Below are 25,501 nucleotides of genomic sequence, written 5' to 3'. Positions count from 1 at the left end.
GACTTCTCTCCTCACTCATCCTTTCTAATGCTGTGAGTGTGCACAGGGGCCAGGAACAGTGAAACATACAGAGGAAATAAACGATAGACTCTCAGGGGAGACAGAGAGCACAGCAACGCAGGACACACCGAGGCGGCGGGGAGCGCAAGCCGAGGGCCAGCAACAGGCTGGTGCGTGCATATACGATTTCTATGGGATCTGGACATGCAGAGAATTGGAAGTAGAAAGTCGTTATTAGGAAGTAAGACTTGAGCTGAGTTTGGGGGATGGGCAATCTGAGTCAGTGGATAGATCATCTGACTTTTAGACTGGGGAGAAATGTCCCACAAGGGCCGGGGAGGAACTTAATGGAGACAGAGGAAGTTGGAGTGCGAAGTATTTCTCTCTCTGTTCCTGTCAATATCAATCAGTCATTCTTCTTGGAGAACCCCATACTGACTTCTCTTTCCACAGCCTGTGGAGCTGACCAAGCCATTCTTCCCAGGCAGGAATTGCTGATATGGGGGCCTTTCTCTGGTCACTCCTGCTGCTGCTTTGGGAAGGTGAGTAGCTGCCCGGGCTGTGTGAGACTCTCTCTGTACCCCTTGGCTCTACTTGGCCTTAGGCTAGCAAGACCCTTCCTTTAGGGATGAATGTGTCAGTCCTGCTGATGGGTGCCTCGGATGATTTTCTAGCTTGGCTATTGTGACATGCTCTGCAGTTAACGTGGATGTGCATGCGTCATAGCATCGTGTTGATTTAGATTGTACTGAGTATGTAGCCAGGAGTGATATAGCTGGATCCCCGCCTAGTTTTGAGGAACTTCCATTCTGATCTCCAAGGGATGGGGTATGGCCTCTGAGTGGGATGAGGGAGGAAGGTATCTGGGGGACTTGGATGAGGTTGCGTTTAAGAAGGACAAGGAAAGAGGGAAAACTTTGGATGGCGAAGAAATAAATGGGGACCATTTCTGTTCGGTTTGGGTGCAATGGAAATCTAGAACTACAAGAGGTAGCTAGAGAGCCACACTGAACATGGAGCTAGAGAAGGCGCTCAGATGAGGAGCAACCAGGGCTACCATGCCTTCTAGCCTTGGTCTCCCAGAGATATCGGCTGGCCTGTATACATCTCTTTTCAGCCAAAGCATTTTCTGGAGATGATGAGGACCCTGAGGAAGTGGTTGCAGCCCTTCAAGAGTCTATCAGCCTCTTTCTGGAAATACCATCCAATGAAGAGGTTGAGAACATCGCCTGGTTCTCTCAAAAAAACCTCGCCATAGTGGTGCCAGGGAAAGAGGGACAGCCGACCAGCATCCAGGTGATGGATCCGCGCTACTGGGGTAGAGTGGATGTCTCGGAGTCCAGCTACTCTCTGTGTATCAACAATCTGACTTGGGAGGACTCGGGACTTTACCAAGCCAAAGTCAACTTGAAGACATCCCAGTTCTCTATCGCCAAGTCTTACGATCTCCTTGTCTACCGTGAGTTCAGACTCCTATTATTCTGGCTTTCCTGAGGTTGGCAAGGGAGCTCGGGAGCTGCGGTAAGCTTTAAGAGGCTGAAACTGGAAGGCAGATTGCCTCTAGTGTGCTCTGCTCCAGTGTCTGAGCGCAGCCACAGGGAGACTGAGCTGGAACAAGGAGCTTTTAGGCACTGGGGCTGCTTCCACAGAGGTTCCCAAAGCAGTGAGTGATGAGGACGGTGTATAGCAAGGGTATCTAAGGGTCCTTTCTCACCCAGCAGACTGTGCATCCTCTAGATAAATAGCTCTTGATCCCCTTACCCCCTGTGTGATTTGAGGGTTACTAATCATTTCTTCCCCGCTTGAGCCAACATTTCTTCTCTCTACCTGCCTTACTGAATCTACTTAGAGTTTTGGAGAGACAACTAAAATGTAAATATCTTTGGTAATGTTTTGTACAATCAGTGAGACAGAGGAGAATCTGGAAGAAGGAGGGGTCTAAAGCTAAGAGAGTAAAGTTAGAAGGAGAACTGTGTACATCTGTCTAAGCACATTCCCTGGGACCCCGCAACTACAAATTATATGCTTATTTTTATCTGGTTTTATTTTATTTTATTTTATTTTATTTTATTTAGCAAAGGGCCTCTCAGGATAGCAAGAATACCCAAGGTTTGAGAAATGTAGGAAAACCGACCCAACTTCAGAATGTTCAGCGGGTCTTTGTGGGTTTTTTTTGTTTGTTTGTTTTGTTTTGTTTCTGTTTTTTTTTCTCTTTTAGGGCGACTGTCAAAGCCCCATGTCACTGTGACCTTTAAGATTTCCGAGGAAGGTGCGTGTAATATATCCCTGATGTGCTCCGTGGAGAGAGCAGGCTTGGATGCGACCTACACCTGGCTTTCCTCACAGGACAGCACTAACACTTCTCGTGAAGGTTCTGCCATCAGTACATCCTGGAGGCCCGGTGACAGAGCCCTTTCCTACACTTGTAGGGTCAGCAACCCCATCAGCAGCACCAGCTCCCGTCTCATCCCTGTTGGGTCCTTCTGTGCAGGTACCAGAACCCTAGAGACAATTCCTGAGATTCTGCAAGTTCTGTGCCTGAGGACACCACCTCCTCCCATGACTGGGGCTCTTAAGGAGAGTACTGGACCCTAGAACATAATGCTCTCCCATAGAAGCTAGCCATTGGATCAGAGAGGGGCCCTCCCTTTGTCAATTGCTCTAGATTCCCACAGGATTCTTCTGTGATTGACTCGAGACTGATGGCCAGATCTCAGTCTTTGAGCGTCTGTGCACAGAATAGGTATTTCTAGAGACATGTGCTGTAAGATATGAGCTTATTATTCTCCCAAGAGCCTTTCTGTGACACTTCAGGTAGACATCTGCCCTCTAAACTTTATCATTCTTCTAATGAATTCTTGTTCTTTCTTCCTATCCTAGATCCTGGCTCTCCCGAGAAACCTCCAATGTTCTGCCTCCTGGCCAAGGGCTTGCTTCTTCTCTTACTCTTGGTAATTCTAGCTGTGGGACTCTGGGTCTTCCGAGCCCAGAAAAATTATGAGATGTCAAGGGTGAGGAAACTCAAGAGAAACCGAATTAAACTGAGGAAGAAGGGGAAATCTGGTCCTAGTTCAGTCTGATCATTCCTGAGAGCTCTGACTCCTCTTAGCCTCCAGGGAAATCATCTGGGGGGCAGATGGGAGGGCAGACCAGGGTTAAACACCTGAAAGGACCATATTCCCCGAGAGACACCATCTGGCAATAAAATCAAGTGCCCACCCCTCTGGAGGAGCTGTGCTCGGTGTTTCTGTTTGTGCTCAGCAGCCCAGAGAAAACCTGTTTTCCACCTTCACCACCTGTCCTCGTGTCTTTACTGAAGCCCGCGTGTGTCCCTTCTCAGGCAGGAAAACGAGTCTGAAGACCCCATTAGAGAGAAGTGTTTGTTTTACTATGTGCATCCCATTCTTCTCTAACCTAAGTCTCACAATACTCTAAACTATGCAGCAGGCATTCTCGCCTGATTGAACTTGTGACAGCCGTTCATTTAGAGTTCTATGGAAGTGCTATGCCCAAGACTCCTCGCTCTCCTACCCCTATCCTCATTCTGACAGGTATCTTAACTTAACTCTTCTACCCACTGTACCAAGTCTATATAGAAGCCGTCCCACAAGGAGGTGGCGGAGGCCCCTGCCCAGTCCCTCCCTGGGTTATAGCTGACTTTAGTGACCTCTGTTGTCTCCTTGATGCTCACCTGGTAGGAATGACAACTTACTGGGTCAGTTACCAAGATCTTGTACCCTTGACTTCTGTTTAAGGTTGACATAGCTTCGCCAGGTGTGGTGGCACACGCCTTTGATCCCAGTATTTGGGAAGTAGAGGCAGGTGGATCTCTGAGTCTGAGGCCAGTCTGGTCTACAAATCAAGTTCCAGGACAGTCAAGGGCTACACAGAGAAACCCTGTCTAAGCTGATTTTGTTGGCCTTCCTGGTTTTTTCCTACAGATTTCTGTTTGGCGCCTTCCGATTGGAATCTTTGGTCAACGTACAGCTCTTTACTCTTGCTCTTTCTGCAGTCCTAGGTCTGATGTGCCTATCACATCGTTTGCCCAAAGTTCCATCTTGGGTGTTTTACTTAGGTAATTGCCAGGGGAGGGGGGCATGATGGAGGAGGGTTATCTGTCTATTGTGTTATTTTCATTGGTCAATAAAGAGACTGCCTTGGGCCCTTGATAGGACAGAAAATTAGGTAGGTGGAGTAAACAGAACAAAATGCTGGGAAGAGGGCTATGAGCCAGACGCCATGGAGCCAGCCACCAGGTCAGACATGCTGAATCTTTCCTGGTAAGCCACACCTCGTGGTGTGATACAGATTAATAGAAATGGGTTAATATCAAGATATGAGAGTTAGTCAGTAACTAATTCTCTAGAGATAATGGGCCAGGCAGTGCTTAAATGAATACAATTTGTGTGTTGTTATTTCTGGGACTAAGCTAGCCGTGCGGGAGCCGGGCGGGATGAAAAGCAGGCCTGCCCGCAGCTCCATCACTACAGGGGCACAAGAGAAGTCACTTGATCACTAGGACAGGTGTAAGTAACGAATGAATTGGTGGAGGTGATATAGGATGTGCCAAGGACGGAGCTGGGTGAGATCTTAGGAAACCTAGGTTTTGCCCGGCCACTTGCCCCTGTCCCAGGATACTGTGTTTACCCAGCATCCATCAGTTCAGTTCCACAAAGAACACATACTTGAAAGGATAGGTGTAGCTTCTTGGAGTTCTTACAGAGACTGGGCCTCCTTTAGGTACTGAACAGTTTTGTCTTCAAAAAAGGTCTGCAGCCCCACCCAACTTCTGACAGTTTCCATGCCTGTCAGAGGAGGTGTCACTGTAAGGTGAGGGCCGGCCTGGGCAAACGACCTGGAGTCTGTTTTTTCACCTAGAAGGACAGCCCATTTCTCTTGTCTTAGGAGCTGGCATACAGAAAGCAAGCAGAGAAATGAATAGTCTCTATGTGGCTTAGTCCAGGGATCTCCCCGGAGCTGGCAGAGTCCCTTCTTCTCAGAGCCAATCTCTGAATAGAGAAAGCCCAAAACAGCCAGGAAAAGGAAAGCTTAAACCTTGAGGAAAGTGTACACTCAGAAGCCAGGGTAGGAATCTGGCAGCATGTTAAGATTCTCTTGCTCGTTATTTGAAATAGGTTAATGCAAACCGGGGAATGGACATTCCAGCCAGACAGGAAACACACTCCAAGATGCTCACATGGGAAGGACCATAACACCTAGGGACTCCCATGCTACAAGCTGTGACTAAAGGGTGTTTGAGAAAACAGGCTGCAGAGGCAGGCTCTAAACGGTGAGGGGACCAGGGCTCCTGCACACATTGCCAACAGACTCCCAAGGTTCATGATTTTCTGATAGTCTCATCCAGAAATTGAAATATACAAAGTCGCTGATACATTAGAGGCAGTACGGGTTGACTGAATGAATTTTTCCAGAGGAACAGTCACTATGGCTCAAGGACAAACGGGAGGAAAATCTTTAGTTCTCACCTTTAGGGATTCTTTTTTCTTTCTTTTTCTTTTTTTAAATCCTTCACTTTTGGAGTAAGGAGGGTACAAGTCACAGTACTAGATTTCGTTTTGTATAAAAACAAAACAAACACATAAGATACATCAATCAGACAAAAGTGACAATAATAAAAAACATTCAGGAAAAACATGAACATAGAAGCTTTTAAAGTTTGAAAACCACTTAAAATCTATTTTTTTTTAAAAAAAATAATTTTAACATCCACATGAGATTAGCTTATCTTTCTACCAGAAACCACCATAGACAGCAGAAATGAAACTCTTGGACCAGAGGTGGGGGCCAGTGCCTTCCAATTGGTGAGGAACCAAGAAATCAAAGACTTCCCCTTTTGAGCTTATAGTTTGCGGTTATGTTCACGCTGTGTTCAGTATCGTGATGTCACCTTGTCAACTGTTAGGGCAGCCTACTGTGCAAACTAGCAAAGTTGCTAGTTCTGGGTCCTTGTTGGGGCAGTAGGAAAGACCACATTTCTGTCCCAGCCCGCTTTCCCCTGCTCCAAGCTCCTTGTGTGGCTCCCAACACTCAGGCCCTCACACCTGGGAGAATGTTCCAGCTCTCAAGCCTTACTAAAGATGGAAGGCCAAACACTGCTATGGGTTCTGATCTGGATGACCAGCATTCGGGGTGGTGCGATAATGATTCAGGTGTGCTTAAAATCTTTCCCCAGGGTCTGCTCCCGACCCCGATGTCATTAACTACATGCCTGTTACACTCAGTGGGAGCTTTACCTAGTCAGTTCAGGGAGGGCTTCGGGAGGAACACCCTGGAAAATTCCTGGACAGTGTTGCCTGAGCCTGGTGGAAAGCAATAGGAAGCCTGCACCCCCACAACAGCGCCAAGCTGAGAGGTACTAATTTCTGAGGGCAGATACATTTCTGCCTGTGGGTGAAATGTCCCAACGGGGTGGGTTCTGCGATCCACGCTGGATCTCAGGCCCTGAGTGTGCCTCGGTGGGAACTTTCGATTGGGCAGGTTCCTCCATCTGGTCCAGCCGCTGTTTTCTTACTAGTTAAAAGGAGCTGCACTCTCTTCGCGGGGTTTGAGTGCAGATTACAGGAGCGACGAACCAAAGCATGAATCTACCCTAGGGTTTGGCACCCTGCAGGGGATTCGGTGTAGGATCAGATATTTCATTCTTTCTCCTTCAATCTTCATTGTCAGGGTGCCTGTCATTTCTTCCCCCTGGGCTTATTTCTCTAGGTTGTTGGTGCTAGAAGCTGCTCCGGCAGCCCCAAACTAGGAGCTCAGCCTTCAGCAAGCTACACACGAGGGAGGCACCTGAGCAAAAGCTGGGAGCTAGCCAATACAGACAGGTATTTCCAGTCCAGCGAAAGGAAATGGTTGGGGGTGGGGATAAAGAGAGGAGATCAGATGGGCCCAGGACTTGGGTGGATCCCCAGGGAGGGGGCGGGGAATCGTGCTCTCCCCCCCAAGTGCTTCTGCTCCTGGCTCAGATTTCAACCTTCGATGCCTCCTTTGTGGCATTCTTGTTCGGAAAGGGGAGAAGGCCACGGGTAAGTTATAAAGGAAGGAGGGCATGCAAGCAGCCTGCAAAGGGGGTAGGCTTCTGCGGCTCTTGGTGCCCGGGTCGGTCTGACCCAGTAGCCCATCTGACTCGAGGCGGGAAGTGGCAATCAGCCTTCCCACACTTAGTTGTATAGAGCTCCACGAGGGGGCGACTGGAGCCCACGTGCGACCGCGTCCTTCTGTCTCTAAACTACAACTCCCAGGCGGCTCGGGGGTCCCGCCCGCCTTGCCCGGCCTCTGTGGGCTCCAATTGGACGCCGCGGGAGGGGGATTGGCGGTCTCCAGGGCGACGGGAGGCGCTCGGGGCATCTGAGGCGGGGAGGCGGGTCCGCCCCCTATTGTGTGGCTGCGAGAGCAGAGCTGTGCGGTGCAGAGCAGGTGAGGGTGGGGGTGTCCTGGGGCGTAGAAATGGGGTATCGGCGGGGACATAGAGAGCAGTGAGGAGTTGTGGGGGCCAGAGGGAAGCGGGGGAGCTCTAGAGAGAAGTGAAATTATCTGGGGAAGCAGAACTAGGGTAGTTCTGGGAGCGAAGTGGAATCACTGATGGGTGAGTGGGGGTTCCAATAGATCTGGAAGAGTGTAAGAGGTAATGTAGGGGAGTTCTTGGCGGGTTCCAAAAGAGAGGCGTTCCAGGAGCCAGAGAATGCGAGGGAACAGAGATTTGTTGTGGTGGGCTATCAGAAGTGTATTATGGGATGAGTCCTGGAGGATTGGGGAGGTGGGGGATTCCCGGGAGAGCAGGGTGGGGAAAAGGGGGAGGGCGAGTGGGAATTCTGGAGGAGGCCAGCCAGGGGTGCTCTGAAGCGAGGACCTGCTGCAATTGGAGATCAGGTGTGAGAAGCTGGAATTTTGCAGACACTGTGAAAAGTGTATGGCGGGGATGGGAGTCCTGGAAGAAACGAGGGATTGCTGGATGGGATGGGGAGATCAAAGGGACAGAGGATGGATAGGGAGCAGGAGTTGGAAAGATTCCAGGAAAAGTGGGCTACGTTCTGGGGTTGCCTTGGTCACAAGACTCTTGGTCGAGCTCGAAGAGCATGGCCTCTGTATGGTACAATTTGAAGGGTTTCCAGGGAAGTCCAGGAGAGCTGACTGGGAGGAGCAGCAAGAGGCATGGGAATTAATTACCAGGGGTCAGACATACAGGGGGTGATACTGCCTGTGGAGGGTATTTTATAGACAGTGCTGAATTGTGTGAGGCCCACAAGAGGGTGGAGGCCTCAGAGCAGAGTCCACTGGGTTTGCCCGGCCCAGGTCAGGGCCCTTTGGTCCTTTGTGACTGCCTTAGACACTGAGAAGTTGATATTGCTGGGAGTGCCTACCTTACATGCTCCAGGGTTCGTTTTGTGTATCCTACGGACTCAAAAGCATTTTTGGTTACTCTCAGATCATGCCTCTAGGGTTAGGGAATGGAGGGCCTGGCAAATCCTGGCACCCCCAGGATACTAGAGAGGAGTGTGTGGGAGTAATTAGGGTGAGGCGCTAAGTCGGGGTGTCTGGCAGAGAGAGGGTTCTCTGGCAGCATCTTGAAGAAAGTGGCTTCAGCTGCCAACGCTGGATCTGTCCAGACCTGGAGGATGCTGCCTCCCTCCCCCTCCTCTCCCCATCCTCTGCAGGTGGGGAAGGAAAGCTCCTCCTCTCCCAAGTCCCTGACTGACTCACTGCCAAAAGCAGTAGAGAATATCTCCAGGCTCCAGGGTGCCACCCAGAGGGTGGGAAATGGGGTGAAGAATTGAATGTGGGCACTCTGTGGAGCATTCTCTACAGGGTAAGGAATTAGGGTCTACCTGAGATTTGCTCTTGATTAGCTGCTTCTGAGCAAGATCCGTAGGGGCCTTACTGGTCACACAGGGAGGCGGGTGGTGAATAATGGTCCCATCACGTCATCTGTTCCCTTGTTGGCATCGGGAGAAAGGGCAGAAGGGTGGGGAGGCTAGTGCATGATGGCCCTCGTCTCCAGGACGCCCCATGTGTGAGAATCCTTAGTTCCCTTTGCTTACTTTGCTAAGAGCGGTGTATCACTTGCCAGGCATTCCCAGAATTCCCTTGCTTTTTCTAGGATCTGCTCCCTGACCCGTGTAGTCTCAACCAGACAGCGTGTTCTCTAGTGTTTACATCCTAGCTTACTCTCAGGAATTCAGGATCTCCGGTTTGGGAGCTAGGGGAGTCTAGCTGTTGTAGAGTCTGGTAGGGGTGAGGCTTCAGAGTTGATCCCCAGCAGTATAACCCCAAAGATCTCTGGTCTCTGCACAGGTCCCTTCCTTTCCTCTATGCCTTCTTCTTCCCGGCACCTTGCTCTAACAGGGTTTTCTTCTGGTCTCCTCCACTGACCAACTCTTATGTTGCCTTGTATTTTGCATTTAGATCTGGTGGCTCTCCAGACTGGAACTGCTCCCCCAGTGTTGCGCGAGCTAGGCATTAACTGGAAGAGTGAGAGCCGAAACTGGTTGCCTGAGGCGGATCAGAAGGACCGATGCTCTCTGGGATTGCTGGGCAGCAGACCTCCTTCCGGCCCCTCCATCTAGGCTCCTTTGGATAGGAGGGGCCGGGTGAGCAGGCCAGCTGGGCTATGATTTGGTGTCTCAGTCTGACCATCCTCAGCCTGGTCATCAGCCAGGGGGCTGACGGTGAGCCAGACCCCCCGGGGATCGCTGACTCTGTTACCCTGGGATGTGACTGTCCTCTAAGGGGTTATCTATGAGCGTAGGAGAGGGGCTAGGGCTGGTTCAGAGAGGTTGGGGGTCCCTCCTGTCGTGCAAAGTCTTAAGGAAACCAGAGAGATGTTGATGGAGCCTCCCCACCCATATCTCATCTTGATCCCTTGCTGTTCCCTCATGCTACCCCACCTCGTTAGGTCGAAGGAAGCCTGAGGTGGTCTCTGTGGTGGGCCGGGCTGGGGAGAGTGCAGTTCTGGGCTGTGACTTGCTGCCTCCACCTGGCCGTCCCCCTCTGCATGTCATCGAGTGGCTGCGCTTTGGATTCCTGCTTCCCATCTTCATCCAGTTCGGCCTCTACTCTCCCCGAATTGACCCTGATTATGTGGGTAAGAGTTGTCCTTGAGTGGGAGTGGGGAGGGTCACCAATGAAGGAGGGCCGAGTAGGCTGCTCTGGGCCCTCTCCAATCGCATCTCCTGCTCAGCTACCCTAACTGCTTTAGCAAGCATGGCCCTGCACCCCAGTAGTGCTAATTCATTGAAGGACTCATTTATTTGCACATGATGCATGCACACATTAGAGCTTTGCTCTTTTAGTTATGTGCGGCGTGTTGCACGGGAGATCCTGCAGCCCTGTCCCGGGTATCCATCCTAACTTGCCAGTTGTTCTGTCCTCATCTCACACAACCTTCCAGACTCCATCTTGATCTTCTGTAGTTTCCCCGCTTAGCTCTATGCTGGTCTGTCGACCTGCTGCTCTGTGTCTTCCCTACTGTCCGGAATGCCAGTCTAGAGGGGCCAGACTTTTGGGGAGTGGGCTGAAGGGACAGCAGAGTTGGTAGGGATGGGGGCTCTTTGGGTCTGAGGAGCATAGTCTGATTCTGAGTAGCAGAGAACATGAACACAGGCGGGGGTTGCCGGGGTAGGCTCCAGTTCAGTTCCCCAAAGGTCTAGGCGGAGGCCTATGCTGCAGGATTGACTGGGTCACTGCTTGCGGAGGCTCCTGGGGAGCCATACTGTGTAGACCCCCAGTAGAAGAAGGACTTCTTTTCCTACCGCACCCCAGCTTGTTCCTAATCCTGAATGGAGCCTTAATCCGAGTGGTTTACTGGAAGGTCTCTCAGGACCTGTAGGAGGATGGGTCTGGTCTGCTGGGTAAGAGCGATCCTTGGTGCTTCCTTTTCAGAAGTGAAACCGGAAAAGGCCAACTGCATTGATGCTGATGGGGTATCTTTTCTGGCTTTGGTTTGAATCCTGAGGGAAAACCTGGGATTGGTTGGGCTCTTGTCACCGGCTGGCTGAGCTGAGGGGAGGAGGTGCAGGCAGGTGCCTGCAGAAGAGAGTTTATTTTCAAACTGGGGGCAGTTATTGGCAAACAGCCTAGCTGGGAGTGTGCGTGTGTCTACACAAGCCCTGGGGACTTAATGAAAGTGGGCCTCAATTAGCACAAGCAGAGAGAAACAGCACAGGCACAGCCAGCCTCCCTGTCTGTGCCTGTCTGTGCCCAGGGGGCTTTGGCTGCAGGGCTGAGGCTGGACAGGCAGAGAGAAGGCAGGGGTGGGGGAGAGGCGAGGGCTTTCCCTGGGACTCCACCTGGGAGATGTAAAACTCGGTATTTGCTGCAGTGATCGCCTGGTATTGTTTGTTGGTCCCTAGACAGATGAGCCATGAGATGGCCTGCTTCCCTGTCTACCTGTGGGGTTTCTCCAGGTCTAAAGGCTGCGAGTTACTAGCCTTTCAGTTTTCTTCTTACCTCGACCCTTTGTTCCCCCTCTTGCCCCTGAGCAGCCACATAGGTCCTGCTCTGGTGAAGATCCCAGAGGGAGGCCTCTGAGCCCATTAACCCTTTATTGCTTTGCAGTTCAGAAGAGGGGGGCCTCTCGGCCTTTGTGCAGGGGACTCACAATCGCGGTTGCTAAGCAACAGGAGGTGGAGGTTGCTGAGGACAATGGTGTTCTGTCATAAACCCTGTGGGCAAGTGGAGGGGAGATGTGGCCTGGGACAGCATGAGGCCGGTGGCCTAGAATGTGGGAGGAATCAGGAGAGAGACAGTAGCTTTGGGAACCACACGGAAGGGAGAGCTGGTTTTGGAGGGTTCTAGAAGCTGCGGAGAAGAGGAGCCTAGATGTCTAAACTAGCACAGGAGTAGTAAAAGGGAGCATAGAATGATCTAGGACTGATAGATTAAGGTTGCTAATGTAAAGTGTTTAGCGTAGCACCTGGGTGGTGTGAAACAGACCAGACTGGGGAAAGGCAATCTGGACTCAGGTTTCCTGGGACGGATATTAGACTAAGGCAGAGTCAGGGAGACTGGCTCTTGGCCCTTGACTCTTGTGCTGTGTTTCTGGGATGCCCGGCAGAGGAAAGGGGACTTGTGTTTCGTGACCATGCTGAGTTGCTTGATTGTCCACCTGGAAGGCCCAAACTCACTCTCATCATCCCCCCCCTTTCTGCCTTTGATCCCTCCAAGCCGGCTGCCTCGATGCATCTTCCCAGGACTTCTGTGTGAACATACACCTGTCCATGTTCATGGTTAATTTACTGTGGGTTTCTTGCCTCTGCAGAGCCCGAGAGAGCAGCCTCTGTCCTGTGTAGGCAGATCTGAAGTCCCTTAGGTTTGGCCATGCAGGAGGAGAGCAGGCCTGTCGAAAGTGGGCCCAGGAGACAGGAAGTTTTAGGACTGGACTCTGGTTACCCTCTTGTTCTGCAGCCCAGCAGTCTAGACCTCCTAGGGAGGTTAGTTTGTACAACATGCTGCACTGAATATTCTGGATAACAGACATCAGGACTATTGGCCATTAACTGCTAACATTTCTTAAGTGAAATCGAAGATTATGCTCAGTGCCCTGAACGCAATTCAATTCTAATGTTGATGTTCAGTGGGAAGCGCACCGACTTAGGAGACCTGGCTCCATCTCCTAACAGCTATGTAATTTTGGAAAGCAGTTTGACATTAGTTCCTTCATCAATAATGGATTTGGGGGAGGATTAAATATGGTGACTGTCTAATATTACACGGCTCAACTTCAGCACTCAGTCTTTCTTCCTTTGCTCTGGAACTCGGCAATCACCATAATGAAAAGTTCTGTCCTGTGGGGCATTGGAGGAAGCTGCAGTCTGGGATCCGCTGGGCTTGGTGGCCTGGCAGGTGGGAGCGACAGAACTCCTGAAGGTTTGGGGAAGGGCATTCTTATGCTAAATATTTACCTGCTAGGCCCATTTTTATCTCCTGGGTGGGGATTATACACCTAGACCTATTAGCGGGTTCACCTATTCTAAGGAATCCTCACCCCGGGGACCAACTGTTAGAAGGGAAAAAGCTCACTAGCTACCCTAGGTCCTCTGGCTCTCACCTTCCCAGCGGCATCAAGGGCATACAGGCCGAGTTTCTACTTCAGATAGGCCACCCTAGGGTAGAGTGGAAGCTGCTTGGAGAGTGGGCCACACAGCAGCTTCAGGATTGCTCCTGTCAGGGAGGGTTGGGATAGGCAGGACTCCGAAAGCACCACCCGGGAGCTGCATTTGCCTGTCCTCTGAATTTTAGGAAATCCCATTTGTTCCCAGCAAAGGTCAAGTGGGGATGGGCACCTGGTAAGTGCAGGGGGGATGAAGCAGCTGGACAACCCAGGTGAGAGGAAGGCAGGTTTCAAGGTGGAAGGAGGCAGAGAGGGAAGGATTAATACTTAGGAGGTAGGATTTGAAAGATGCAATGAACAAGTATATGGCAAGGGATGTCGGAGGAATCCAGGTTGTGCCAGGCTCCCCAGAGGGCAACCTGGTGCATGATGGTAGTTCACTGGGCATGGAAGAGGAAAGGGACGAGATATGTTATCAGATGACGGATGGGGCCAAGATTGAGTGTCGATTCCTGATTTCAAATCTGCATCTTATTCATTGGTTTCACAGCCTTTATTTGAGCATCCGGTGATGCCAGGTGCTATTATTATTATCTCCGCTATATCTCTTGCTTTCCACCTCATCCCAATTTTTCCCTTTCTCAGTTTTTACTGCTGAGGAAACTGAAATTGACAGGTCCAGTAACTTGCCCCAAGGAGCACACAGCTGAGCTGGATTCGTGCCTGGGTATTTGGGGCTGCCAAGCATGCGCCCTTCTCACTTCTGCTGCCCTGCTAGGGGCATCGTAATGGTGTCAGAGTACAGGATTCCCTCAGGGGAGGGTACTGAGGGGTTGGGTGGGCATTGCAGTCAGCCTGGTGGCATGCTGTGGATGCTGACCTGGCAGGAATGAGGTGTCATTGTGCGCTGGGGTGTGTGGCTTTGTGGGGCCGCATGTGGTCAGTCAGCTGGGGTGTGGAGGGGACGGGATGAACCGAGAAGGCTGCTGACACCGCTGCCTGACTGGGCTGGACTCCGGCCACTCTAAGGCGCTTAGGCCACTGATAATAGCTCTGAGGGATTACGGGCTTTGGCAGGCGGGGTCTGGGTCCCTGGAAGGGCCAAACACTGCTGGGGATTCCAGGGACAGAGTCGTCTAAAAGCAGGAGTACCTCCAGAGGACTTCTATCTTGATCTTATAAAGGGACTCAGGGATGGTGAATCTTCTAGGAGTCCAGGGGAGATCAAACACCGGCTCTTCACTCCGTCCCCTAACAGTCTTGGGAGGTCCAGAATATTTGAGGGTAGCATTCTCTCCACTTGCCAGGCCTTGAATTTTTCTGGTCTGGGTCTGAGCTATTGAAAGGCAGGAACAGTCGGAAGGGTTAGACATAGCAATCTGTCCTCAGTGATCTCAATCCCATCTGTTCCTCTGCAGACCCTCACTCTTGGATAACAGACCTAGGCTGTTCTCAGCCTCGAATGGCCTGTGTGACCAGGACCGGGATGCAGGTGGGGGCCCCTGCAGAGTCCCTTCCTTCACCACCCTTGATTTAGGCTTCCCTCCTCACAGGACGAGTCCGACTGCAGACAGGAGCATCTCTCCAGATTGACGGGCTTCGGGTGGAAGACCAGGGCTGGTACGAGTGCCGTGTGCTCTTCCTGGACCAACACAGCCCTGAACGGGATTTTGCCAACGGCTCCTGGGTGCACCTGACAGTCAATTGTATGAAGCTGGGGAGTAGGTGGTGCAGGGAGGGAGGGGGGTGATGGGAACCCTGGTGGTGAAGGAGAAGAGGGAGCTATGTCCCAGCACATCGCTGATGCCTTGCGCAGCCTGGCGTTTGCTCACTGTGTTTGTTCACGTAGAGCTCCCTCTCACCACTTCACTTCTTCACTTCACTTCTTCAAAGAAAATCCAGTCAGCCTCTGGGCTCTGAGTCAGGAAAACTTCTATTCCTTGGTGGAGGTCTTGGTTATGGTGTATTGGGCTCTGAGTGATACAGCTCACCCATGCATACATAGCACTTTTCATCCGGGACCTGGTTTCCTCCTCAGTACTATACGGGAGACAGTTGTAACCATTCCCATTTCCTAGGTGAGACGGAGACAGGGAATCAGGTAGAGAGGCAGCATGTGCCACCAATGAGTGGCGGGAGATGAGTCTAAGACCCACACCTCTTTATTCCCAGACTCCCCTGGGCACGTGCCTCTCCCCTAGCTCTGGACATGCAGCCAATGTTAGGATGGTCCTTTGTCCCTGGTACAGCAGACAGGTGACCCTGGGCTAGTATTCTCATGTACCTGGGCAGGCAACAGCTCTGAGACAGGTCTCCTTGACTTTTGAATACTGCTTTGTGGGCTAATAGCCTTTCTGGCAGCCCTTGACACCTCTTTTCCTCACAGCGCCCCCTCAGTTCCAGGAGACGCCTCCCTTAGTACTGGAAGTGAAGGAACTGGAGGCTGTTACCTTGCGTTGTGTGGCCCGGGGCAGCCCCCAGCCTTATGTGACTTGGAAATTCCGAGGACAGGACCTTGGCAAGGGCCAGGGTCAGGTGCAAGTGAGTGGGCGCCCTGGAGTGGGAGGGCAAAATTGAGCGGGCAGGAGAAGCGCAGAAGCCAAACTGGGAGATGGGTTGGAGGGAGGGGCTGGTCATTGGCTTCCCTGAGCTGGGGTGCTGCCTCCCTCTGCTGGCCATCCCTGGAAGTGCAGGGCGTAAAACTGACCAAACAGGAAGGACCTTACTTAGACTCATTACTTAGGTGCAGAATGGGACACTATGGATCCGCCGGGTGCAGCGAGGCAGCGCTGGAGACTACACCTGCCAAGCCTCCAGCACTGAGGGCAGCGTCACCCATACCACACAACTGCTGGTGCTAGGTGCTCTTTGGTGGAAGGGCTGGGGACACGGGCCACCTATGTGAGAAGACATGACCTGTGTTGCGGGAAGCACACAGCAGATGGGGAGGAGGCTTAGATCTGAGGAAGGGGCCCCTGTAGAGTGAGAGAAAGGATGAAGAAATGGGCATTTTAGTGCCCAGCGGTGTATTAGAGTAGAGAGAACATGGGTGCTAGTGTTATCTCGAAAAAAAGGTTCATACCTACCTCTCGGGACTTTGACAAGTACTGAAAGTGGCACGCAGTCATGCGTGCTCAGCTTGACTGAGAAGAGAAGAGAAAGGAGCTGTGTGGGGCAGGAATCTGTCTTCATATCCCCTGACTTCCTGGGGGGGGGGAACAGATCAGTCTGTGATCCACTGACGTGTCATTGTCGTTGCTACCTGACCAGGGCAGCGCTGGGTCATAGTTAAAGGACAGAGACCTTGGCGTCAGGAAGGCCCAAGTAGGAGTCTTGCCTCCCTCTTTGACCTGGGGCGAGTTACCTCATAATGTGCCTGCCTCTGAAACCTCACTTCTTCATCTGCCAAAGCAGAAAGATAATCTTAGCACACTGGTTCTTGTGAGGGCTCAAGAGATGAGCCAGCAGAGGGCTAGGCATGAGGCCTGTGGCAGGTGCTCTGTGTGTGTGTGTGTGTGTGTGTGTGTGTGTGCGTGTGCATGCGTGTGCGTGCACGTGCACTCGCTTAGGTCATTTCCCACTTGTTACTAACAGGCTGTGTGTGTGGGCCCAGCAAGGAGAAGGCAATGGGGGCATGGTAGCTAGAGACAATGTTGCAGAACGTGTATGGTTAGGTTAGACTGGCATTCTGGACCTCGGATTCACTAGGAACGAAAAGGAATCAGTCTGGCATGGGGACAGCCAGCTGCCCAGACTGGCCAGATGACGATGGCATACGGAAAAGTGGGTGGCCAGGAAGGTGTTATGGGTAGGTGGGCATTGGAGTGACAGTTTCCTTTCTGCATAAAAGGCCATTAGTGTTGAGGTGACGTGGGAGTCTAGATCCTGGCATCGACACAGCGTCTTTGGTGATGGATGGGTACCTATGGGGGAGACATGGATGTGACAGGGACAGGGAGTAAATGAAAGGGTTAAAACTGACTCTCCTTCACATACAGTTTCTAAGCAGAGGGAAACAGGGGAACTAGGGTTACCTGTCACTTCTCGTGAAACAAGGCCACCTTGGAAAAGGGAACAGCCTCTGGAATAGGATGGGTTTTCAGTCACAGCTTCCGCTTTAAGCCCTCAAGGCCTGATAGCAAAGGGTAGAGCCAGAAGTGCCCCGAGGGTCCTGGGAAGATCAGGGGTTGAGGTCATCTTTCTGCTTTGTGTTTCCCACAGGACCACCTGTCATTGTGGTGCCCCCCAACAACAGTACAGTCAATGCCTCCCAGGATGTTTCTTTGGCTTGCCAGGCTGAGGCATACCCCACTAACCTCACCTACAGCTGGTTCCAGGATGGTATCAATGTCTTCCATATTAGGTAGGGTAACCCAACCCTTGGGTAGTGGAGACAGGGAACTGATGAATAGTGTGTGAGGGACTCCCTGTCTGGGCGAGGCCTGGGCTCCTCCTCACACATCCCACATTGCAGCCGCTTACAGTCTCGAGTGCGGATCCTGGTAGATGGAAGCCTGTGGCTCCAGGCGGCTCAGCCCGATGACGCTGGCCACTATACTTGTGTGCCCAGCAATGGCTTTCTGCACCCACCCTCCGCTTCTGCCTATCTCACTGTGCTCTGTAAGTCTGAGCCTCCACTCCCAACCCTGCTCCCACCCCTACCCCCCTCCCCCCGACAGGCCCATGACCCTGTCCCCCAACTTGTCTCTGCGTCCTTTCAGACCCAGCACAGGTGACAGTCATGCCTCCTGAGACACCCCTGCCCATTGGCATGCGGGGGGTGATCCAGTGTCCAGTCCGTGCTAATCCCCCACTGCTGTTTGTCACCTGGACCAAAGATGGGCAGGCCTTGCGGCTGGACAAGGTACAGACTTGGGGCAGGGGAAGGAAGGATGGTCTTAGCCAGGTGTTATGATGGTCCGATGGCCAACTCCAGTGGGTGGCTAAGTGTAATTCAGCGCTGTGGTTAGGAAACATGCTTCTTACCAGATACCGTGCTGGGTGGTGGGTGTGGGGGTGTAACAAAGAAGTACCCATCCCGAGAGCGTTGCCTTGGGGATAGAACTGTGACAGAGACTGTCCTGGGAGGCCAGAGAAGGAACAAGGCTTTGTTTGCTTTTAGGTCCGGTTGAGGAGGGAGCAGTAACAGATTCAGGGACTTTGGTGATAGATCTTGAAAAGTGGGCAGTCATTCCATGCAGAAACCACGTCAGAGAGGCAGGGCATCGGATAGTGTGTTGAAGAGGCAACGGATCGTGCAGTGACGTGGGAGCAGCTGCAAGCGCCTGTAGGGACTTGAGGGGTGTTGAAAGGGCTGGAAAGACAGGTTGGGTCTTAAGGAAAAACTGCACGCCAACTTCATATGACCTCATTTCAAGCTGATTGAGATCTGTTGTTTGTCTGAGGAGACTATAAATTCTTAGAGGCTTTGCGTCTTTTCATCACAGTGTCCCCAGGGCTTTTACAACTTTTACAACAATTTCGGTAAATTTTTTGTTGCAAGTTTACAAAAATCTTGAGGCAATAGCAACAGTGGGTTTTGGCAGCGGTGGTGTGGCATCAGGGCTGTGAGTAGGGATTCGGAGGGGGCAGCTGGAAGGTGGTTAGGAGAGAGCTCGGGTGAGGGGTTGTGGGGCCTGAGCTAGAGAGGACAGGCTTTCGAATTCACACCAGACCAGAATGACGAACTGATGAGTATTTACATAAGGAGAGTGAGGGGCCTGCACTTCATTCAGAAGCATGGGGGTGGGGTGGGATTTCTTATAGAAGAGGATTTTGGGTTGGAGATGCAGAATTTAGCAACGCAGTGCTGGGAGGACAGCCAGGCAGGGAACCCCAACTATAGGTATGCTAGCCACGCAGTTCTCTGCTATTGTCTGCGAAGGAAGTGGCACCGGGAAGCTGTGCCGTGCAGTCTCAACACCCACTGGTAGTAGTCCCTCGACAGGAGAGAAAAGTGGAGGTCTAGGGTCCAGAGAGAGGGTCAGGCCAAGACCTAGAGCTGACGGATTGGCTTTCCACAAGAGACTTGCCCATATTTCTTCCTCTCTGAGTTGCCTCTCTCCACCCTAGCTTTGCCTCTCTCGAGTTTCTCTACTTTTCATTTCCTCTGCCCTCTAGTTCCCTGGCTGGTCGCAGGGCCCAGAGGGCTCACTCATCATCGCCCTGGGGAATGAGGATGCCTTGGGAGAATACTCCTGTACCCCCTACAACAGCCTTGGTACTGCCGGACCCTCCTCCGTGACCCGAGTGCTGCTCAAGGTGAGGCTCACAGCCAACCTGCTGTGGTGTGGCTGGGTGGCTGAAAGTGTACATTCTGAGCCATGTTCAGAGGGTGGAGACAGGCAGACAGGTGTGGGAGGGGCTCCTAAGTCTGTTTCTCGTGGTGGCCATAGCAACAGCCAGCAGACAATGCAGACATGAGACCGGGCAGTGGGACATCAGTCACGTACACATTCACAAAATGAGATATCTGTCTAATCTCAAGCCTTCTGCCACAGGGAATGGAGGAAAGGGGAGGGGGAAGGAAGGAGGGAGGGAGAGAGGGAGAGAGGGAAGATGATCTGTAGAGATTCACCTATCTTAGAGAGTCTGGCCCCAGCCCACCATTGCCCTTCAGTCCTACCTGTTGGGAACAAAGACACAGAACTGAAAGATGGAGAACAAGAGACTAAGACAGTGTGGCAGGGGTCTGGGGAGGGGGGACACCCGAGCTGAGAGATGAGAGAGGGGCTGTGAAAGAGGCCCCTCCCGATACAGATCTGGCCTGCAGGCTCCCCCAGCTTTTATAGACCAGCCCAAGGAAGAGTATTTCCAAGAAGTGGGGAGAGAGTTACTCATCCCCTGCTCCGCCCGAGGAGACCCTCCTCCTACTGTGTCTTGGGCCAAGGTAAGGCTCCTGAGTCCTGACTCGGCTTGACCTGGGTCCATGCCCGCCCTTCCCCTGGTTGTATTTTTGGAAAGGAGGACGTATGAAGGTACAGGCTGTCAGAGGCAAGGTGGGGGAGGATCAGACTGTTACCTGGAGAGATGAGTGGCCGGCCCCCTTGGTGAGGGGTGGCTGCATGTGTCCTTAGGGCTCACCAGTGGTTCTGTAGGTGGGCCGGGGGCTGCAGGGCCAGGCCCAGGTGGACAGCAACAGCAGCCTCATCCTTCGACCCCTGACCAAGGAGGCCCATGGACGATGGGAATGCCGTGCCAGCAACGCTGTAGCTCAAGTGGCTGCGTCTACCAATGTCTATGTGCTAGGTTAGTGGTCTGGGCTGGGGCTGGGGCTGGGGCTGGGGGGGCCGTGTGAGATAGGAGATGGAGGTATTGTTCTTGGGAGGTCTAGGTGGGGATTTGTGGGGATGGGATTCCCCCAGGGTCATGGGTGGAGGACAGAACCTCCAATTTACTCTTTATATACCCTACTTCAGGGTCCTGATCAGCATCCCTTCCTCCATTCCCCCTACTCAGGCACCAGCCCCCATGTCGTCACCAATGTGTCTGTGGTACCTTTACCCAAGGGTGCCAATGTCTCTTGGGAGCCTGGCTTTGATGGTGGCTATCTGCAGAGATTCAGTGTCTGGTATACCCCACTGTGAGTGACCTGTCCCTGACTTCACCCTGGATCTACCTGGCCCTCTGCCCTTCCTTCCATCCCTCTGTGCCTGGCCACACGCTAGCTCTGCTGTCTTTTATTTTCATAGATTCTTAACATTCGGGGCCAAGGTCCTGAGACTTTGGTGGTTGAGCAGAGGGGTGAGGTCAGCTCTTTGAACCCCACACCATCCTGGTCTTCCTTGCTGATGAGATTTCCCTATATTCCCCAGGGTCAAACGTCCTGACCGAGCCCACCATGACTGGGTATCTATGGCTGTGCCTATGGGGGCTACACACCTCCTAGTGCCAGGGTTGCAACCCCATATTCAATACCAGTTCAGTGTCCTTGCTCAGAATAAACTGGGCAGTGGGCCCTTCAGCGAGATTGTCCTGTCTATACCAGAAGGTAAGGGGTCCCCATCCCTACACTACACAGGAAAAGGATGGGGAGGACCTGGGGTGGGGGTGGGGCAGAGATGCCAAGCAGCTTGGAGTCCAGAGAGGGCACAAAAAGGCTGTGGCAGAATGTGTGAGCTCTCGGAGTTGGGGAAGGCCAGGGGAGAGGCAGAACGAAGGATTCCGAGACTGTTATCCCTCATCTGTCTGTCTGTCCCATCCAGGGCTTCCTACCACACCAGCTGCCTCCAGGCTTCCTCCAACAGAGATGCCTCCTCCTCTATCCCCTCCTAGAGGTTTGGTGGCAATGCGGACACCCCGGGGGGTACTTTTGCATTGGGATCCCCCAGAACTCATCCCTAAGAGACTGGATGGCTATGTCCTGGAAGGACGGCAAGGCCCCCAAGACTGGGAGATATTGGACCAAGCTGTGGCAGGCACAGAAATCCAGCTGCTGGTGCCTGGCCTCATCAAGGTGTGTGCAGAGGGAAGGTCCTCCTGGTGACTTGACAGTGTTCTCTTCTTCCCTAATCCTGTCTTCTCATCCTGACTTGGCCATTTTCACCCCCCTGTCCTACCTCATTCTTACCTCCTGACTGCAGTCTTCACAAAAGGGACTGTGGCGGGCAGTGCTGGCCCTGATCCGCTTTATGGCCCTCCACCTCTCATCCCCAGGATGCTCTCTATGAGTTCCGCCTCGCGGCATTCGCTGATGACTATGTCAGTGGTCCCAGCAACATAGCCAACATCTCTACCTCTGGTGAGAACCCAGTGGGAGGGGGAGTTGCTGGAGGTTATATGGGGATACACAGTCCTCTGACCCTCTTTCCTGCCCCTTTGCCCAGGCTTGGAGGTGTATCCCTCCCGAACACAGCTACCAGGTCTCCTGCCCCAGCCTGTATTAGCTGGTGTTGTGGGTGGGGTCTGCTTCTTGGGCGTGGCAGTCCTTGTGAGCATCCTGGCTGCCTGCCTCATGAATCGGCGCAGGGCTGCCCGCCGCCACAGAAAACGTCTGCGCCAGGGTAGGTGCCATCTTTTTCTTCCCCAGGGTGCCCTCACTCCTCCATCCTCATCACTGGGGTCCTGAGTACTACTTGGCCACTTGAAGGGCTGCCCATCTGCCAGATGTTACTTCCTGGGAGCGCAGTTTCTCCCCCCCCCCCCTTTTTTTTTAACATGGTCCTGGTGCGGCATCCTTCCGATCTGGTACCTGGCTCTTACGTATCCTTTTCCCAGTTGGAAGGGAATGCAGTTGAGGGTTATATCCCTGGAGCTTGGGCAGAACTTAACCTGGATCACCTGCTGTTCTCTTGTTCTTACAGATCCACCTCTGATCTTCTCCCCACATAGGAAGTCAGGCACGCAGTAAGTCCCTTGACTTCTTTGGCTTTCTTCTGCCTCCCTGTCGCTTCCTCTGTTGTACCTTCAGAAGGAATTAGAAAAAAATAGAGGGAAATGAGACTAGAAGGATGCCGGCCCTGGCTTGGGGACTAGTCCCACGTTGTTTATCTCCCTTCTACCCCCACCACCTGGCGCTGCCCTTGCTTGATGGCTGTAGCTTTCCTCTGTTGTGCAATAAACCTTGCAAGGCCAGACCCTGATCTTCTGTCTTTCCCTAGCTCTGCTCCTGGCTCAGGCAGCCCCGACAGCGTGACCAAGTTGAAGCTCCAGGGCTCCCCAGTCCCCAGCCTACGCCAGAGTCTGCTCTGGGGGGAACCTGCCCGACCTCCTAGCCCCCACCCGGATTCTCCAATTGGTTGTGGACCCCTGCCACTGGAGCCCATTTGTCGGGGCCCAGATGGCCGCTTTGTGATGGGACCCACTGTGGCCCCTCCACAAGAAAAGTTATGTCTGGAGCGGGCAGAACCTCAGACCTCAGCCAAACGCCTGGCCCAGTCCTTTGACTGTAGCAGTAGCAGCCCCAGTGGGGTGCCGCAGCCCCTCTGCATTTCAGACATCAGCCCTGTGGGGCCGCCTCCTGCAGCCCCCCTACCAGGTCCAGGACCCCTGCTCCAGTACCTGAGCCTACCCTTCTTCCGAGAGATGAATGTAGATGGGGACTGGCCACCTCTGGAGGAACCTGCACCTGCTCCACCTCCAGATTTCACGGAGCCCTGTGCTCCTTCATCTTTCCTTCCACCGTCTGATTCACCTCCCACAAACCTCAGGGCAGTGCTTCCTAGGACAATAACGGGGGTGGGGGCCTCCTCAGAGCCCCCTTACACAGCTTTGACTGACTGGACACTGAGGGAACGGGTGTTGCCGGGGCTTCTCCCTGCCGCCCCTCGTGGTAGCCTCACTAGCCAGAGCAGTGGGAGAGGAAGTGCTTCCTTCCTGCGGCCCCCCTCCACAGCCCCCTCTGCAGGGGGAAGCTACCTCAGTCCCGCTCCAGGAGACACCAGCAGCTGGGCCAGCGGCCCCGAGAGGTGGCCCCGGAGGGAACATGTGGTGACGGTCAGCAAAAGGTAAAGGCAATAGCTACCCATTTTTGCCCTGGCCCTCCATCCTGCCCTGTCGGTCCAGATCTCTCCCCTGCTCCGCCCCCACCCACCTACGCTCGTCACCTTCCCACGTTCAGCTCCCACTCGGAGACCAGAAGACTCCTCTTGGAAGCTCTGCTGAGGTCAAGGAAGCTCAGTCTGATTTAGAGGAGCCTGGGTTCCTATTTTGCAGGCTGCCCTCTGTTCCTCTGCTAATGCTTTCCACCTGTCCCAACAGGAGGAACACGTCTGTGGATGAGAACTATGAATGGGACTCAGAATTCCCCGGGGACATGGAGCTGCTGGAGACTTGGCACCTGGGCTTGCCCGGCTCTAGGTCCCGCCCTGAACTTGAGCCAGAGTTAGGTAGGTGAACTTCCTAGCTGGCTGCACTGTCCCATACTTCTTGTCATGTGTTCTGAGCTGGTTCCGTCTGTTTCCCAGTCTGTTTCTGAGTCCCAGGCTTCCTGCCTTGGAGTGTCTCTTGCTCCCCAGGCTCACTGCGTGCAAAGGGCCTTTGGATCCTCAGGCCTGAGCCCTTCACCCAATTAGTCACCGCAGTGCATCTCGGCTCACATTGTCCTACCTTCCCTTTGAAGGTGTGAAGACTCCAGAGGAGAGCTGCCTCCTGAACACAGGTCATGCTTCTGGCCCTGAGGCCCGCTGTGCTGCCCTTCGGGAGGAATTTCTGGCCTTCCGTCGCCGCAGAGATGCTAGCAGGGCCCGGCTACCGGCCTATCAGCAGTCCATCTCCTACCCTGAACAGGCTACTCTGCTATGAGCACACTTAGTGTGAGGCTAAGAAAGGCGTATGGGTCTGCAAAGGAGGCCAAGACTCTGACTCCAAGCTCGGCCACTGCCCCTACTCCTTTGTGCCCAGGCATAGAGCCCTGATAATGGCCTGAGGGTAGGCTTGCGTGAGCTTGGTGTAGAATGAATGTATTGACTCTTTAGTTGAGTCTGGGGGATGAACTGTGTGCGTGTGTGTGTGTGTGTGGTGTTTATAATGTGGGTGGTGCAGGTTCTTTTTTTAAAAAAAAACAGTGAATAAAAGTTTGAAAAACATGTCTCTGGTACCTATCTTTGTGTCTAAGAGAGGCGAGGAAGTCCCTGGACCTGCACAGAAAAGATACTGAATGGGACACATTCAACCACCATTCAAAAAGTAGTTGTTGAGGGCCTAATAGGGTCAGCTAGTGGGGATTTACTGTTAGGCTAGAAGCCATGAGAAAATACAGAAGTCACCGAGATAATGCTTTGTCCTTGGGGAGTTCTTTCTGGTCAGTGAGGCAGACAAACATGCACAGCAGACCAAGTTTTGTGATAAAGCCGTAAGCTGGCTATTACTCTGGCACAAAGAGTCCGGGTTGCGTCATTTTGTAAGTTCTTAGAACGTGTGGGACTTCCTGGGACCCTCATGGAAGGCTGAGAACATTCCCTGTGTGCCAGACACGGTTCTCCGCTCTGAGTGCTGTTTAAGTCACCACAGCATTGAGTTTATTTTGTAGACCGGGCAACTAATGCTTAAGATGCTTTCGTAATTGAGCAAAAGCCACACGGCAGGTGAGGTGCCAGTGAAAAAAGGAAAAACCTTTAGGGGTTTTGGGGGGGAGACACTCTAAAGGCACAGAGGACCTAACGACATTCTGGAGGTATGAGTGGGGACTCTGGGAGATAGAAAATGCAAAGGTCAGCGTGGAACTGTCATTTTTTTTTTTTTAAATCAGGCTCAACAGAGGACTCCCCTAGAATGTGAAGAAAGAAAACACTGGTGGGTTTTAAGTGGGGACTCCATTAATTGAAGTCTGGAAAAAAAGCAGGTGTTCTGGACACCCCTAAAGTATTGCTTTCCACGCTAAGGGGCAGAAAAATGCCTGCCCTCTTCCTCCACTAGCCCCCCCCCTTCCGATCCCTCCAAGATTTAAGGAGAAATGTCAGGTTATTAAACAGGAGATGGAAGAGTGGGAGAGAGAAGCTG

At 52.7% G+C, this 25,501-nt stretch overlaps 2 protein-coding genes across 6 annotated transcripts; both read left to right on the top strand.

Moving 5' to 3' along the window:
- Positions 1-342: 342 nt before the first annotated feature.
- Positions 343-4,409, top strand: Slamf9 (SLAM family member 9). 2 transcript variants are annotated; one of them, XM_048448868.3, is made up of 5 exons: positions 343-542; positions 1,118-1,459; positions 2,219-2,491; positions 2,881-2,951; positions 3,942-4,409. In XM_048448868.3, exons 1-5 carry the CDS (start codon positions 500-502, stop codon positions 4,077-4,079), a joined length of 867 nt encoding a protein of 288 aa, XP_048304825.3. In that variant the 5' UTR covers positions 343-499; the 3' UTR covers positions 4,080-4,409. The 2 variants fall into 2 exon arrangements, with proteins under 2 accessions (XP_048304825.3, XP_048304826.3); XM_048448869.3 differs by lacking the exon at positions 3,942-4,409 and having other exon boundaries at positions 347-542; positions 2,881-3,226.
- Positions 4,410-6,904: 2,495 nt separating this feature from the next.
- Positions 6,905-24,588, top strand: Igsf9 (immunoglobulin superfamily member 9). 4 transcript variants are annotated; one of them, XM_048448866.3, is made up of 21 exons: positions 6,905-7,040; positions 9,418-9,680; positions 9,908-10,096; positions 14,617-14,769; positions 15,450-15,604; positions 15,807-15,924; positions 17,285-17,426; positions 17,538-17,683; positions 17,785-17,927; positions 19,184-19,324; positions 19,836-19,952; positions 20,161-20,311; positions 20,522-20,645; positions 20,878-21,053; positions 21,268-21,518; positions 21,719-21,803; positions 21,889-22,065; positions 22,366-22,408; positions 22,663-23,508; positions 23,762-23,889; positions 24,123-24,588. In XM_048448866.3, exons 2-21 carry the CDS (start codon positions 9,623-9,625, stop codon positions 24,302-24,304), a joined length of 3,525 nt encoding a protein of 1,174 aa, XP_048304823.2. In that variant the 5' UTR covers positions 6,905-7,040; positions 9,418-9,622; the 3' UTR covers positions 24,305-24,588. The 4 variants fall into 4 exon arrangements, with proteins under 4 accessions (XP_048304823.2, XP_048304822.2, XP_085543812.2 ...); XM_048448865.3 differs by lacking the exon at positions 6,905-7,040 and adding an exon at positions 7,319-7,431; XM_085687685.2 differs by lacking the exon at positions 6,905-7,040 and adding an exon at positions 7,582-7,600.
- Positions 24,589-25,501: the final 913 nt, after the last annotated feature.

Source organism: Myodes glareolus, chromosome 5, assembly GCF_982192425.1.
Source record: "Myodes glareolus chromosome 5, mMyoGla1.1, whole genome shotgun sequence".
Taxonomy (NCBI): domain Eukaryota; kingdom Metazoa; phylum Chordata; class Mammalia; order Rodentia; family Cricetidae; genus Myodes; species Myodes glareolus.
This window is presented reverse-complemented; position numbering and strand designations above follow the sequence as displayed.